This window comes from Anopheles marshallii, chromosome X, assembly GCF_943734725.1.
Source record: "Anopheles marshallii chromosome X, idAnoMarsDA_429_01, whole genome shotgun sequence".
NCBI lineage: Eukaryota > Metazoa > Arthropoda > Insecta > Diptera > Culicidae > Anopheles > Anopheles marshallii.
The window spans coordinates 10951312-10965803 of record NC_071325.1 but is presented as its reverse complement, the minus strand read 5'-3'; the positions used below and the strand labels follow the sequence as shown (position 1 = coordinate 10965803).

At 44.3% G+C, this 14492-nt stretch overlaps 2 protein-coding genes across 2 annotated transcripts; one reads left to right on the top strand and one right to left on the bottom strand.

Moving 5' to 3' along the window:
- Positions 1-5032: 5032 nt before the first annotated feature.
- On the top strand, positions 5033-8578 carry LOC128714332 (sodium channel protein Nach). Its single transcript, XM_053809211.1, has 3 exons — positions 5033-5799; positions 7340-7843; positions 7972-8578. Exons 1-3 carry the CDS (start codon positions 5033-5035, stop codon positions 8576-8578), a joined length of 1878 nt encoding a protein of 625 aa, XP_053665186.1.
- A 2079-nt stretch (positions 8579-10657) lies between these two features.
- LOC128707032 (ras-related protein Rab-40C) lies at positions 10658-11519 on the bottom strand. The gene is made up of 2 exons (XM_053801981.1): positions 11393-11519; positions 10658-11319 (listed from the first exon to the last, which is right to left on the bottom strand). The coding sequence occupies exons 1-2, from the start codon at positions 11517-11519 to the stop codon at positions 10658-10660; spliced, it is 789 nt and encodes a 262-aa protein (XP_053657956.1).
- Between the last annotated feature and the right edge of the window lie 2973 nt (positions 11520-14492).

Here is a 14492-nt window from a genome sequence, read left to right as displayed (position 1 = left end):
CTTACGTACAACGCTACTCGCCAACAAGCACAAACTACTAATATTTAAGTCACTTTAATCGACCAGGCAAGACAACTACCGCTCGTAATGCCGTAGTGCTAACTAAAAGGTTGCCAAGGGGTTGGGAAATGTTCGAGAAAAGCTGAAAACTGCGAGTCGAAACAACGTGTTCGTACAACTTGACGCTGGGTGAAAGACGGGGAAAGGGTTTTGGGCAGGCAGTGAGACAAGTTGGACACCAAACAAGGCCACCGTCGTCCGATCCAGTTACCCGTGGCTGATCCCAACGATCCGTTCCGTCTATGAATATTAATAACCACCCCGAATCGGTACTATTTCATAAACATCTCCTACCGCCCCGAAAACACCAGGGCCGAAACAAATGGAGGAGGCGGGAACGGTACAGACACGAAGCTCTCACAGCAGCGGTGGCAAGATGTGTGCGATGGGGGCTTAAGATATTCACGCGTCTCGTACCTACTCCAGGCACATCGCAGTGCCGGGTGTTATGTGTCAAGCGTGTGGAAGATGGGGTAGAATTACCGTCTGCCTTTCCGGTGGAAGTGCTGACGTCTGGAGATGCGTCAGATCCGTTGGGTCAATATACCGCGGCACCGGCTTGCGACAATTATCCGGCACTGCCGGTGCGGAGGTTCGGCAGGTGTGATCCAATTCATCGAACCCCAGCCGCTAGGGTGGAACTGAAGCGCGCCGAGCCTTCAAAGCGGCACAACTGTTTACCCGGAGCACCGTGGTGCCGCAATTGCGTCACGCGCGAAGTGCAATTTGCGCAAATGGTCAGTACTCCCGGCTGGGATTTGGTACGATGTGGTTCGGCACTGCCATGCGTTCCGTGACCGGGACGGAGGGGGCCCGTCTGCAAACAGACGCACGACCTAGAGACAACATCCTCCATGTTTGGAGGTACCTCATTGCGCGCATGACATTCTCGCTGCGTGGGGCATCGCGGAATGTCCGATGGTCTAGATCACTCGTGAGGAGCATTCCGGCGTAAAAACAAAAGATGATATTTGCCTTCATTCCACATTCCACGGTCCCCGGAACACCAGAATTCGTTTGCCGAATGTAAGTCATTCTGTCGACTTCAAAAACACCTCCTGCGCTGCACTCAGTCATGCTCCGGTGCATGATAAATTTAAGCATTTTATTACACTTAATATACCGTTGTGCTGTGCCTATTGGTTGCCCGGTATCAGCCCGAGCCGAAAATCAATCGCAGCAGACATAAATTTTGCGCTGCCTAGTCCTTTATTTCGGCGGCTTCGGCCGTGCTTTTGAAGGACGGCCGGTGCCAGTTGGCGTGCGAAACGCAACCGGCAAACGCTTACCAGCCCGAAATTGGCGCCGAAAAATATGGGGCCCTACCGTCTTTACGACCGTAACCAACAAAAAAAAACACCAAACGCTTCTATACCCGACCACGACGCATTCGGGTTCGTCGCCAGCATTCGCCAAGCGATGATTCACCGTGGTGGAGAATTTGCTTGTGGCCCCAACACGTTGTCGTTTTGCCACAAATTCCCTCCGGGCAGCGCAACCGAACGACCGAGCGGGAAGGTGCAATCCTTAAAGGGTTAGGTTGTCTTAGTAAGCACGTCATGGCGAAAAAAAAAATCCTTACCTTTCAGATTTGGAGCTCTGGGGTTTTCGTTTCTTTTTTTCCCCCTCTCCACCGCGATCAGTAAAGAACGGCATCTTCTAATGAATGGTTTCGTTCAAGGTTCGACAAACCGCAGCAGTGGCAGCTTTTTCGTTTTGCTGTTTTACTTCCATTTCCTCTTGATCCAACACCTAACTATAACCATTTTGAGCGTGCCTTTGGGTGCCTTTTCTTGCTATTTTGCATGGCTTTTTGCTGTTTAAAGACACCAGTGACTGCTCCTTCGGAAGCGACCAGTTTCGTTTAGGCAGCAATCGGTTCCTGTCTTTATGTTGCGTTTTTCTTTTGTTTGTTTTATGTTGAATATCTTATGTGCTCGAGCCCTGGATGATGGTCAAATCGTTCTTCAGCGCGTTCTAATTTAATAGTGATTCTTATTTTGAACCATCTTGTCCTTGCACGTCCTTTTTTGTGCACGGAATCGTCAATTTCTCTCAAAACTATACGGATGGTGGTTAATATTGGGCCCCAAAACAGAAGAGCCCCATGCACATAATTACTTGCAACAGGTCAGAAAGTCTAAACTAATAGCTTAAAACGCTCTTTATTGAGTTTTCTGCCGATAGCTTAGAAGATTTCAATAGTGTTGGCTGGACGTGAGTTTTTTGTGAATGATTTTTTTCACATTATAGAGTCCAAACACTCATTATAAAAATTGACCACCTGGTTACGCTAAAGCAAAAACTATCATATCTGTATCAGTATCAATGCGAAAAGATTACTAATCGAACATTACTCTAAATTTCCACTGTGATGTCACATCAAGCAATTGTACAATAAAGACAATAAAGAAATACTTAACTAACTAACTCAATAGCGTTAGCACGATTCACGTACCATGCGGAAACTGTTTGTAAACAAAATAAGTGTCATGTACTTGTCATGAGCCAGCCGAACTAGATGTCACCTAGTGTTGCTGAATATAGTGGTTTAGGTTAGCGGACCGCACACTAGGTGGCGCTAGAAGCGAAATTGGGTTAGCGATTCCAAGCAGCGATCAGGACCAGCAGAGTGGGGAATGGAAATCGACCAGGACAGGACCAGTTTTTGAGCCACACCCACTACTTCTAAATTTTTTAGTAATTTTTTATACCTAATTTTAAACAAATAGTTTTGCAGCTTTGCTTATAATTGAAAATAATCCGCCAAGTGCTGAACACCTTCCAATGATCATGTGAAACGAATCTCTCTTGGATCGGCAATCTACAGCCAAGATTAATTACCTACATTTCGTACTTGGGGTACGTCATTACGACCGAAGACTCATAGGAAAAATACGACAATAACTTTAATGAATCACGCATTGAATCACCGCTGTACAAGGCCAACTGCGTTTAGTTCAATTTCTTGTCAGCATGTGGACACTGAACTGCTAAACTTAGCTTGGGTTAAAGCTATTTCAAAACATGATTTAAAATTTTAACATTGTGAAAACGAAGGTTGTGAAGATGGAAACGAACATACCTTCCTGCAGATCTATACGGTCAACATTGATGTCACGTTGCGTACCGGTCTGTTTGCTCTTCGTACAGATGCAGAAGTACCGCTAGGGTTGTAGATTGAAGATGAACAGTGATCAGCAGTACTACTACCGTCGGCGAGCGAATGACTAATAAACATTGGGAAATCCATCGAATTACTCAGCCACCAACGGCTCGGTGCGTAACCGGTTGGTCCGTACCGTGCACTGGCACTGACAGCCTGATAGAATCGTGACAATTGTCCGATTCTGTTGCACCGTGTTGCGTTGCATTGGCTAGCCACCCGTCTAATAAAGCTTACCGGTGGCAAGACCAATAAAACCATTAAGGCTATGTACCGTTCTGGTGCGTGTGAGTCGTTCAGGGAAGGAGTCCTGCTTCAACAAAACAGTTGTGTTCGATTTTCGATTAAAACAGTTCCCTACCGTTCAAGGTTATTCCATTCATGTTTAGTTTGTTTTCCATTGTAGAGAATATATCTACCAAAGTTTAAGAAATTTCAGCATCGATACAGATCTTCAAATTCGTTTGTATGTTAGATCCGGTCACGCAGTGTAGTTGATAAAGCACGAGGAAATAACAACGCAGGATCCGAGTTCAAATCTCGAATGCGGTTAAGAGGAAACTCTTTTTATAGACAATAATAACTTTTCAACTATCTCGATGGCTCAAATCAAAAGCAAAATCTCAAAGAGATTTACGAAGCTATTAGTGTAAAAGAAAAGAATAGAAATTCCTGATGTCCACCAGAGGGGTTCAAATAGCTTTCCATCCATCAACGCCTAAAGGTATGCTATTCTCATTGCACTTGGATGTATGTACGGTGGATATCGGAACTAAATATCACACAAAGCGCTCATAATTTAGATGACTGTTGATGAAACTAATACCCAACGATACATTTCGTTTAATAGTGAATAAATCATGAAGAAAAGTCAAAGCGGAAGACCGATTGCGATTCTTGTACTAGCTCCACTAAGAGATATTTAGTAGGAGTTGCGAGATGTGACGACATATGTATGTTTCCAGTCAATGAAGACCTTGGCCGCCATGGACAATTTATAAAAAAAAGTAATATTTTATGTTATATAAAAATGAATAGATAAGTTAAGAATGAAGTTTGAGTCAACTCATGCTGGAAAATGAGTATGACCTACAGGTACTGGGCGTCTCCACGCATGTCAACCAGTAAAGCTTTTACCACCTGTTAGTACAGGAAGAAGTAGTAGTGGCGATACATGTGCACAGAACATTTTAATAAGGTCAAATCGATCGTAATCCACCAGATTGTAACTCATTTACGATACGATCCATGAAGTTTATGTATGACATGTATTCTATGCACGTCAACTGGGAGGTCGCAGGACCCAACGTCAAGGCTAGCTCGGTGAGAAAGGAAGCTTATTAAAGCTTCTACCTTTACCCTTTTTGGGAATAGATGAATTCTGGGAGAAATACGAGAGCGCTAAGAGAGTTATTTGTTCCACCAACTTTAAAAACATGGTTGCGAGAGAATCGAGTTTGAAGTTTGGATCTCTACTCTACAACATTTCGGAACTCGCGAAAGCGTTTGTCACCAAACGTTTAGATAGCTTTTCCCTCACTATTAAAGTTACCAATTCTGCCATTGAATCGAATAATTTCTCCACACGTATTGTGGTGAGTGTAATGTATTGATTTTGTCGGAAGTTTGCCAGCACATTCTGTCACCTGCGGGTGCACGTACGTGACTAATTGGATCCGATAAGCCGACGGATAGCTTCAATTAGCCATCCTCACTAATGACACACAATCACGCCAGACGTTGTGTTAGAATCACGACGCCGTATGTCCGTGCGCAACGCTAGTATCAGCTCGTCCGTCCGTCGGTATGGAGCAAACCAAGCACAGCAATCAACCGCCGGTTCCGGACCATGGCCGTCCCCACGGCAAGCGGCTCACCAAGACGATGAAAGCGATCAAGAAGGGCAAATCGAGGACGGCGCCGAACGGTAAGTCGAAAGCGACCTTCAACACGTTGCGCCTGTTCCGGCGCAGCTTCATATTCCAAACGAAGGAGTTCTTCGACAACTCGACGCTGCACGGTGTCCGGTACATCGCCGAGGAGGGCCGCCCGTTCTTTGAGCGATTCATGTGGTTTTGCTTCGTTGCGTTCGGCTTCATCGCGGCGGTGGTGATCATCTTCAGCTTGTGGGAAAAGTTTCAAACGAATCCCACCATCACCGGGCTGGATACGGACTTTCACAACCAGCAGGTCATCTTTCCGACCGTGCTGGTGTGTCCGACCGCACCGTACGACGAGGAAGCGGTACGGAGGGAGGCGTACCAGACGCTCGGCGGGTACGAGGAGGGCAGTGAAGTGTACGAACCGTTCCTGAAGCTGCTGACCCAGCTGTCGTACGACAACATACGCGAGGTTGCCGCAATGCTGAGCGACATGCCGTCCACGCCGGCGCTCCGCACAACCAACCTGCGTGAGCTGGTGTTCCGGGTGGCGGTACGCTGTAACGATACGTTCGCGTCCTGTCGCTACAAGGACGAGGATATTGAATGCTGCGAAATGTTCAAACCGATGTACACCGAGCACGGGTTCTGTTATGCGTTCAACGCACGCTACACCAATAACAAGCAGGTGGAGTAAGTAGTCCTCATACGCTAATGCTGGTGTCAATGTATGTAACGCCTGAAAGGCTGCAGTTGTTAAATTTACATCATCCATTGATGTCAAGCTCTATTCGGCTGTAGCGTCATTTTTTCACGTAACATCTTCATTTTAACACCTGCTCCGAAGGTCGAAGTAAAGAACTTCACTTACTTACTTATCCGGCGTTACAACCTTGCTTCGCGGTCTTGGCCTGCTGCAGGAGTCCTCTAAAATGGTCACGGTCAAGTGCCGTCGTCTGCCCATCCATAATCCCGGTCTTCCTGGTGGACTCCTTTTCCATTTAGGTCTACCACGCTCCTCTGTCCATGTGGACTAAAAGGACTTTATGGGCTGGGTCGTCCGGTGTTATTCTCATAACATGAACAGCCTACTGGAACCTGGAGAGTCTAATCCGCTGTATGACAGTAATTGTGCCGTAAAGCTTATAGAGCTCGTCATTGCAGTGGCTCCTCCATTGTCCTTCCACACATACGGGGCCAAAAATCCTTCTGAGCATCTTCCTCTCGAACTAAGGCTAAGAGGGTTTTGTCAGGTTTGAACGAAGGCCATGTCTCCGAGGGGTATGTGAGTACTTGAACTATATAAGTTCTATATAAACCCAGCTTTGTCCGTCGCGAAAGGTGTTTTGAGAAGAGAAGTTTTCTCAGGCTGTAAAAAGACCTAGAGGCAGTCAGCATCCTAGCACGTACCTCAACACCAGTGGTTTGGTGTTTGCCTCGTTAACTTCCAACCCGAGGTTTTCTACCGTCTGCTCAATCCTTTGCGAAACATCGGCGTAGATGAGACGTAAACCAATGATGTAGATGCCATCAGGATGTGGATTAACTTATAGAAGATGGTCCCCGAAGTTTCCACCTCCAAGTCGCGGATGGCCCTCTCTAGCGCTAGTTTAAAGAGTAGACAAGCTAACCCATCTCCTAGGCACAGACCCGTTGGTTGTAGCAAAGAGTCCTGAGAGTTTTCCATCCACCATCACCTGGCATGTGACGTAGATCATTGTCATTCGTACTAGTCTGGTAAGTTTGTCCGGGATGCCAAAAGAGCTCTTTAAAAGTAAAGATCTTTAATAGAGTCAAAATTGATATACACCTCTATCAAAGACAGATAAAACCCCTTCAGAACCCTGAGCGATATTTGGAGGTTGGATATCATCAAAATCTTATCTTCAAAAAGGTTTAGTGGCTTATCCACCCCTCTAATGACGAGGTCTCTTAAATAAATCTTCGAGGCACTAGAGTCATAGCGCAGGAGGTCAACACCACAAAAATTAGAATTGAGGCTTTTTCTCAAAGTTTTCGCTCTTTCTTAGCGGGTCTCTCAACATTAAGAAGTCTTGTCGAAGAAATGGATAATATATCCCAAAATTATTAATTACTTTGTTTCTAACCATGTGTTACCCAGTTTTCCCAGTGTGAATAACCTCATTGCATACATCAGCGACATCCTCACCTTGCTGAGTGTTTCTTCTCCACTGCAGTCAACTAATCCCAAATTTTACTGCACCCTGCCCAGAATACTCAACACCGAGGTGTACGTGCTGTTCGAGACGGACAAGAAATGGGCGCTAACGTTCGAACCGCTCCGGGAGAGCAACATCTTTGTGCACTCGTACAACGAAATATCCGGCTGGGACTTTCAGCCCCAGGTCATGTGGGACATCGACTCGAAGGTGGAGTTTCTGATCTCGATGAAGCAAACGTACACGACCGAGGACGCGCAGCAGCTATCGATCGGCCAGCGGAAGTGTATCTTTCCCGAGGAGGAGAAGCTCCAGTACTACCAGGATGCGTACACGTTTTCCGGCTGCATGAAGGAGTGTCGGATATCGAAAAGCTTGAAGCACTGCAAGTGTGTGCCACCGTTCTATGCACCGGTGCGTTCGATACCGAGCTGCCTTTCCGGTAGCTTCCAGTGTTTGAGCGAGTACACGGAGAACATTACCAGCATCTTCAGCTGTCAGGATTGTGAGCTCGGTTGCTTGAACACCGTGTACGATATTGAGAAGTACTCGAAGATGTGAGTAGCACCGCGTAGTACACCGTAACTCTTTCACTTTCTCTCTCTCTCTCTTTTCTCCCCCTTTCTCCTTCTATCTCTCTTTTCCCCTTTCTCATTCTCTCTCTCTCTCTCTCTTAATCCTACAGCATGAAAACGGAAGAGGAGCAGCAGGAAGCACAGGTAACGATCGAGTATCTCACCTGGCCGATCATCCGGTACAAACGAGAAGTACTGTTCGGTTGGGTCGATCTCCTGGTGTCGTTCGGTGGTATTGCCGGTCTCTTTTTAGGCTTCAGCTTACTGTCCGGTGTAGAGATCCTGTACTTCTTCACCATGCGCGCATTCTGTATGCTGTACAAAAACCGGGACGAGCTGGAAGCGATCGAGAAGGAACAGCTCATCAAGTCGATGAGTCGCCACGAGTTGGGTCTCAAACCGATCGCTGCTCCATCGACGCCCACCGTGCCGGTATATGACACCCTGGACGTGCCACCGTCAGCCGACAAGCAGCAGGTGTTTGTGAAACTCATCACCAACGATTACAAAGCGGCCCAGCAGTATCTCACCGCGGATGCTTCCTACCCGGGGTTGAACCGACACCGACTCAACCAGCTGAACGGTCAAAGCCAACGGAAGCAGAACATGTTTCTGCTCGGTCACGGCAACTACGCAAACCATGCCAAGCACGCGGAGAAAAAGACAATCCACTACAGTGACGGTAGCAACTACATCTACGATGGATATTTACCATAAAAACACTGGCGCTTTCCAGCGTGTGTGCGTGCTGTCTGCTTCTTTCAAAACACGAGCGCAAACTTATTCGCTACTTGAGTTTTTTTGTTTGTTTTTTAATAATTCATTCACAAGTTTTGTATTGTACATTGCTACTTAAAGAAATAAAAACACCTCATAAATAAATTGAAATCATAGCTCTTACGCTCGAATCTCGATCGTATTATGCGTGTTCCGTCTTCCAGTGTTCCGATACCCCTTCAAGGGTTATCAAGGGTTACCACACTAGGGTGATTATTTGTTTTTATCTTTTGTATATTCCGTTTCCTGTTTTTATCGTCTCCTTTTTCAATTCTACTTTGCTGACGTTTGTGCGTCGATTCATTTTTACGTTTTGTTTTGCACTCCTCAATTAGGCAGAATAAAAAACCATATTAGATTGTACTTGTTTCTTAGCTTTACATGAGTACTTGTAGTTTTGTTATTAACCATCGTGGGTTGTATTATCAGTTGGTTGTTGTTATTTCATTTCTTCTCTTTTCCAAGTTTTGTGTCATATTTTTCACTGTACCTAACACTTTTTTCCAAATATATACGATATTTAATACTAGCAGAAAGAAAAAACACTTATTTGCGGTGGTTGGCTTGGTTTTAATCCCTTCGTTTTCGCTTTGTGATTTTGGTTTTTGTTATTTTTGTTCCTTTAGATTCATATACAACATTTTGAATGTTGCACGGATTCTAGGGAATATGTTTTTACTCATGGAATCTAACCAACACACATACAACTAGTATGATGCAACCATTTTCTATCCCTTTTCTATAAAGTAAAAAGTTCGTAGAAAAAGAGTTACACACCACGTTCACGTTCTACCACATTCTCGCAAATTCTACCAATCCCGTTTTTTTTCGCTTTCACACTTTTTGCGCATCTTTGCATTGTGCTGACGACTTTAGCGACTGTTACTAAAGCTAGTTAATATCTGAACGCCATTTGCAAACGAATATATACGTTAAGTGACGATGTACACGAGCTTCCATTTCGTGTTCTCGCGGTTGTTTGCTTATCCCATTTTCCTTTTGCTCATATTGAAATAGATGATTTAGTTCCGTAACCTAAAACTCAAATGACTCGGTGTGGGGTTAACTCGTAAAAAAACAACAACAAAAAAGCACAATGTCTAAACTCTTTTGCATTCCGTATCATGCCAGAAACGCTTGTGACATCAGTCTATAGTAGATCTGGCGCGCATTTCCACGTAATCACACATTAAACATTTATCGGTAATCACACATTTCCTGCTGCTGCGTCCGAAGAGGTCCTCAACAAATCGGTCACCCGAAAACGTCTGACGTCTCTTAAGTGTGTGCGGGTCATATCTTTTACTCATGCACTTTTAATCATATCATACGTATTTGTAATTATTAGGTTAATAAAATTAGTATTTGGTTCATTTGCTTGTCTTGAGCCCACAGATCGCACTAGAAGAGTACGGTGAGGGGGATTGAAGGGCGTTGAGGATGTGTTGTACGTTTAATCTATATATGAGAATTTCCGTGTCACACTTAGTAATCAGTTTTTAATTAAATACATATACACATACACATTACCTTCATCCGACTTGAGGGAAGATAATGGTACTACCACTGCCCCTGCACTGTACTCATCCGTTTTGACCATTTGGGGGAAGATTTTTAGATAGCGTAATGACGGTGATGATAGGTGGTTACAGAGTTTCGGGCAGCTTATTGTTGCACTGATCCGCGCAACCGATTAGTTTTTAGTTAATTCGCTTCGTCGTTAGAGACAAAACAAAAAAAACCACGCGAATGTGTGTATGTGGCAGCATCACTTTTGCGTGTGAGGTAATTAGTGTTAGTTTGAAATACTTCTGAGACTATCGTGCCGAATGTTTAAAATAAAAAACAATACAAACGGAGGACCTTTTACAATCTACGAAAAAATAAACAAAAACGATATTGTGCTCTCTGACTCTGTTGCGGCCCCATCTCTCGCTCCTACCGAGCTCGACCGTGTAGGGGCAAAATGAATCCACCGACCGAAACCCAACGCGCGCGCGGCGGGCTTAAGAATGACAATCAAGAAATTACGCACCCGTTACGGACGTTATGCTTCAGATGGTATGTGGTGGTGGATTTGCTTTTGAGATTCTTCGCGATCGACGCGGAATTGTTCAGCACCGTGTTCAAGCACTGGGACGAGGTGAGCGCGTACGATCGCAGATACGACTTTACGGACGGTGGCAGCGGAAGGCTATCGATGGTATATACATTCGTCCGCCGGCAGATACTCCTGCAGCACAGCTCCTGCAACGAAAGTACTTTGTTCGTGCGCCAGATCCGCTCCATCCCGTTGCGATGCAACGCCATCCGGGCGAGCTCGCAGAACGATTCGCGTATGTTGAAATCGCACAGGGGTGATATCTCGAAGCAGGCCATCTTGTTGCGCGATGCGTACAGTTCCGCCTGTTTCGCGGCGACCTGTCGCTTGAAGGCGAGATGTAACCGGTTCCCGACCAGCACCTTCGGTACACCCGGTGCGTGTTCTTCGACCTCCTTTAGCCACCGGTTCAGTCCGTCGAAGCTCCACTTGTTCGTGATGTCGTACACGAGTATAATGCCCTGAGCGCCACGGGAATAGGAGCGAATGATTGTACAGAACCGTCCCTGACCGGATGTGTCCCATATCTGTAGCTTCACGCGTTTACCATCCAGCAGGATAGTGGTCGTTTTATGTGCCGCTGTTGTGGCGAAAGAAAGCAATAAAAACAACCATCAATTTGAATTGAAATGAAGAATCGTGGGCAAACTTACTGCCACTTCCGCTGCAGAATGGGCTTTCCGTGGAGCCATCGTCTAGCCCAGAAAGAATCTCCTGCTTGCCAACGTCACTATCACCGACAAGGAGTACCTTCAGCAGATAATCGTATTCCTTCGCCATCGTTTCCACGTAGATTCGTGATTTATGGGGAGGGATGTCTGAAGTGAAATGAAAGTTTGCTAGGAAAAATGGTTCACGAGCTTGTAAGCAGGATACTTACCAAACAAACCTTTCCGCACGTAAAACCACCATCGTTCTTCGCCTACCAACTATTAAGTCATACTGAAGGTGATAGAAGACGCGTTTCGGGGGAGGTTAATAATCGTCCGACTGTCTGTTTACCTTCTGGCCGGATGTCATTGACCGATGCGCTTTTACTACCGTACTCCAACCTCACAGATGCGCCTCACAATTTAGCCTTTCCGGAAGGTCACGCACACACTATGAACCAACTTTGCCTTGTCCGTGTGGAACGATACGTTGTCTTTCATATCCGTGGATCGCCCTGCCACTCACTGTCCTCCATCAACTCTGCCCTGGACAAGCACGCTAACCCTCGGAAAATAAAAGTGAAAGGACACTCCAGATGCAGGACGCGTCACAAGTATCGTTAATGTTTTTTTGCACGTTTCTTTCTTTACTCCATCTTTTCACCACATACTACGCTGATTATACTTCCTTCTTTTTTTACTGTTTGTTTTAACCCACCAAAGCCTAGTCAGCTAAAATTTATAATTTCGTCCAATAATTGCAGAGTGCAGAAGCATTTAAGATGGTTTTTGTGTCAAAATTACACGGGCTGCATTTTGTTTACTGCAGTCTGTTTTTAATAGACACCACAGGGATGCGCATAATACGGAACACATGAAGGAACGACACATCGTTTTTTTTATTATTTGCGAAATGCTGAACATGAACAAAGGAAAATGAAAATAACACGAGCCGTCATTGAGGTTTGAGTCAAAACGTCAAATTGTACGATGGTTCCGTTTTGCTTTTTGCTGCTGTTTACAGTGCCGTTGACGAGCGAAAACGGTTTTTCTTAAATTTTATATGAAAATCACTGCTATTGAAAAACTTCAGGTGAACAAACTACAACGTTTTCATAGAATTTTTAATTTGTAAACTAATCGTTCATCACAAAATATAATATTTTTTTGATAAAAACGGGGAAATTATGAGTGCAAACAAGCTGCTTAAAGGACAGGTAGTGATTTTGATCTAGATCAATTTTCAACTTGAGCCAAGGTGAATAGGGCGCAAAATGGTCGAGCACGAACCAAACGTTAATTCCTCATTATAAGTTATTCTACGAATGTGCAACCACATGCTAGGCACTCAAAGCAGAGGCACAAGAAGTAAATTCAAAACATATCGCAATAATTCTATTAGAAAAACGAAAATTACGATTTTATTTAGGGCGCATCTATCCACTGTATATCTCGAAAATTATCGCATGTATCAAGAAAATTTTCACACGCTTTTTTTGATATGCTATAAAAGTTGTGACATTTCATGCGAAGCCATAAAGGTGTGCCTGCAGTAAAGAGAAGGACAAAAAACATCTAAGCGAAATACCTTCGCACAAACGCATACGAAGATTCTCAAAGTAATCGAAGTTTTATAGGGTCGCCATATTGACACTTCGCCAATGTGGGTATTTGTCGTTTAATTTTTCGCTAGATGTACAACTCGGTTAGGCTGTTCGTGTGTCCGTTTTGATGCCGTGAACCATGAACCAGTTTGAATAATGAATAATTTCAGTGTCCGATAACGTACCTCGAGTGTTCGTCCATTTCCTATAGCGCATAGGAAAACGGACTGCTGTGTCGCTAAAGTGTGGGAGCCATCGAAAGCAAAGCAAAAGAAAAAGATTGCTACACACATTACTTCTCTATTTTATGTTCGTTAGCGACGAATGGTAGAGTGAGAACACGCAAATAGATCGGTGGTCAAACGAACAAACAAACGACTGTATTATGAAAAGTTAGTTAAAGGAGGATTTACAGTGCTCCCCGTTGGCTTGTGTTTTGCCTGTAAAAAAAGTAAGTTCACCAATGGTCCTGTGCAAAGAAATATCCAAATGCTACCAGCAGCGGACTGTTCTTCAGATGGAAATCAATGAGCGATATTGAGGCAGGGTTGTCAAACTCGGTTTAGCAAATCAAGTATATTTTCTAACCATCTAGAAAAATACACACAACTGGAACGAACAAAAAAGTTACTGTTGGCACTAGAGTTGGGTCGCGAATGAACTAAACCTGTACAGTTCGACCAATTCTGTTCTGTGCCGTAAGTTCATGACTTTTTAGTAAACAGACGTAAATCGTTTTTTTTTTACATAGAATTAAATACAGCATAGCAGGCAAATATATTCTTTATTCATTGACTGTAGACCAAAAACGACTACAAAAACATGACAATGAATGTGCTGTTAGGTTCAATTTATATGTACTTTAGTTTAGAATCTTCTATTACTCCAGGTTGCCGCATTTCTCCTCGTATTTCTGTTTGTTAAAATACTTTTGCATACCGAAATTAAAGACTATTATACTACTCAATGCGCAGTTTGACAGACCTGATTTCGATGAAGCACTATTCATTCATTCATTCATTCTAGGGGCTTAAAGAGATTTTGAAAGAAGCACCACATTACAAAGAAAACTGCTAAAAAGGGTACGAATAGATGTCTGCTTGGCAAAGGCGTAGTGACATCGCCAACCTCACGTCCCGATGTGTATGCATGTGTTAGGTGTGTGAACACGTTTGACCCGATTGTCATGGTAGCTTGGAACATAGCATAGAGAAGGAATAGAGCAGGAATTATGGTGTGTTTCATCAATTAACAACTGTGTATCGATTTGTGCATTAATTGTTGTAAGAAAATCTTCACTGCTAAAGCGTAGATATATTGCGCACGGGTATTTATTTGTGCATCAAACTCTACACGAACGGTACACTGTGGATTGTGTGTATATGTGTGAGTGAAATACGGTCGTAGCAATGAGAAAGGTTCCTCTGTAGTGGTGTAGATAATGTTGGTATGAGAAAATGGCAACGCTGACGGAAAAAGACTGACGATACGGTGGAAAA

Excerpts from the sequence above, each read along its gene's own strand:
- LOC128714332 (XM_053809211.1), top strand. The coding sequence starts at position 5,033 with ATGGAGCAAACCAAGCACAGCAATCAACCGCCGGTTCCGGACCATGGC. Across the intron at positions 5,800-7,339 it reads ACCAATAACAAGCAGGTGGA|AATACTCAACACCGAGGTGT; the intron begins GTAAGTAGTCCT and ends CACCCTGCCCAG. Across the intron at positions 7,844-7,971 it reads ATTGAGAAGTACTCGAAGAT|CATGAAAACGGAAGAGGAGC; the intron begins GTGAGTAGCACC and ends TTAATCCTACAG.
- LOC128707032 (XM_053801981.1), bottom strand. The coding sequence starts at position 11,519 with ATGGCGAAGGAATACGATTATCTGCTGAAGGTACTCCTTGTCGGTGAT. Across the intron at positions 11,320-11,392 it reads ATTCTGCAGCGGAAGTGGCA|CGGCACATAAAACGACCACT; the intron begins GTAAGTTTGCCC and ends TCGCCACAACAG.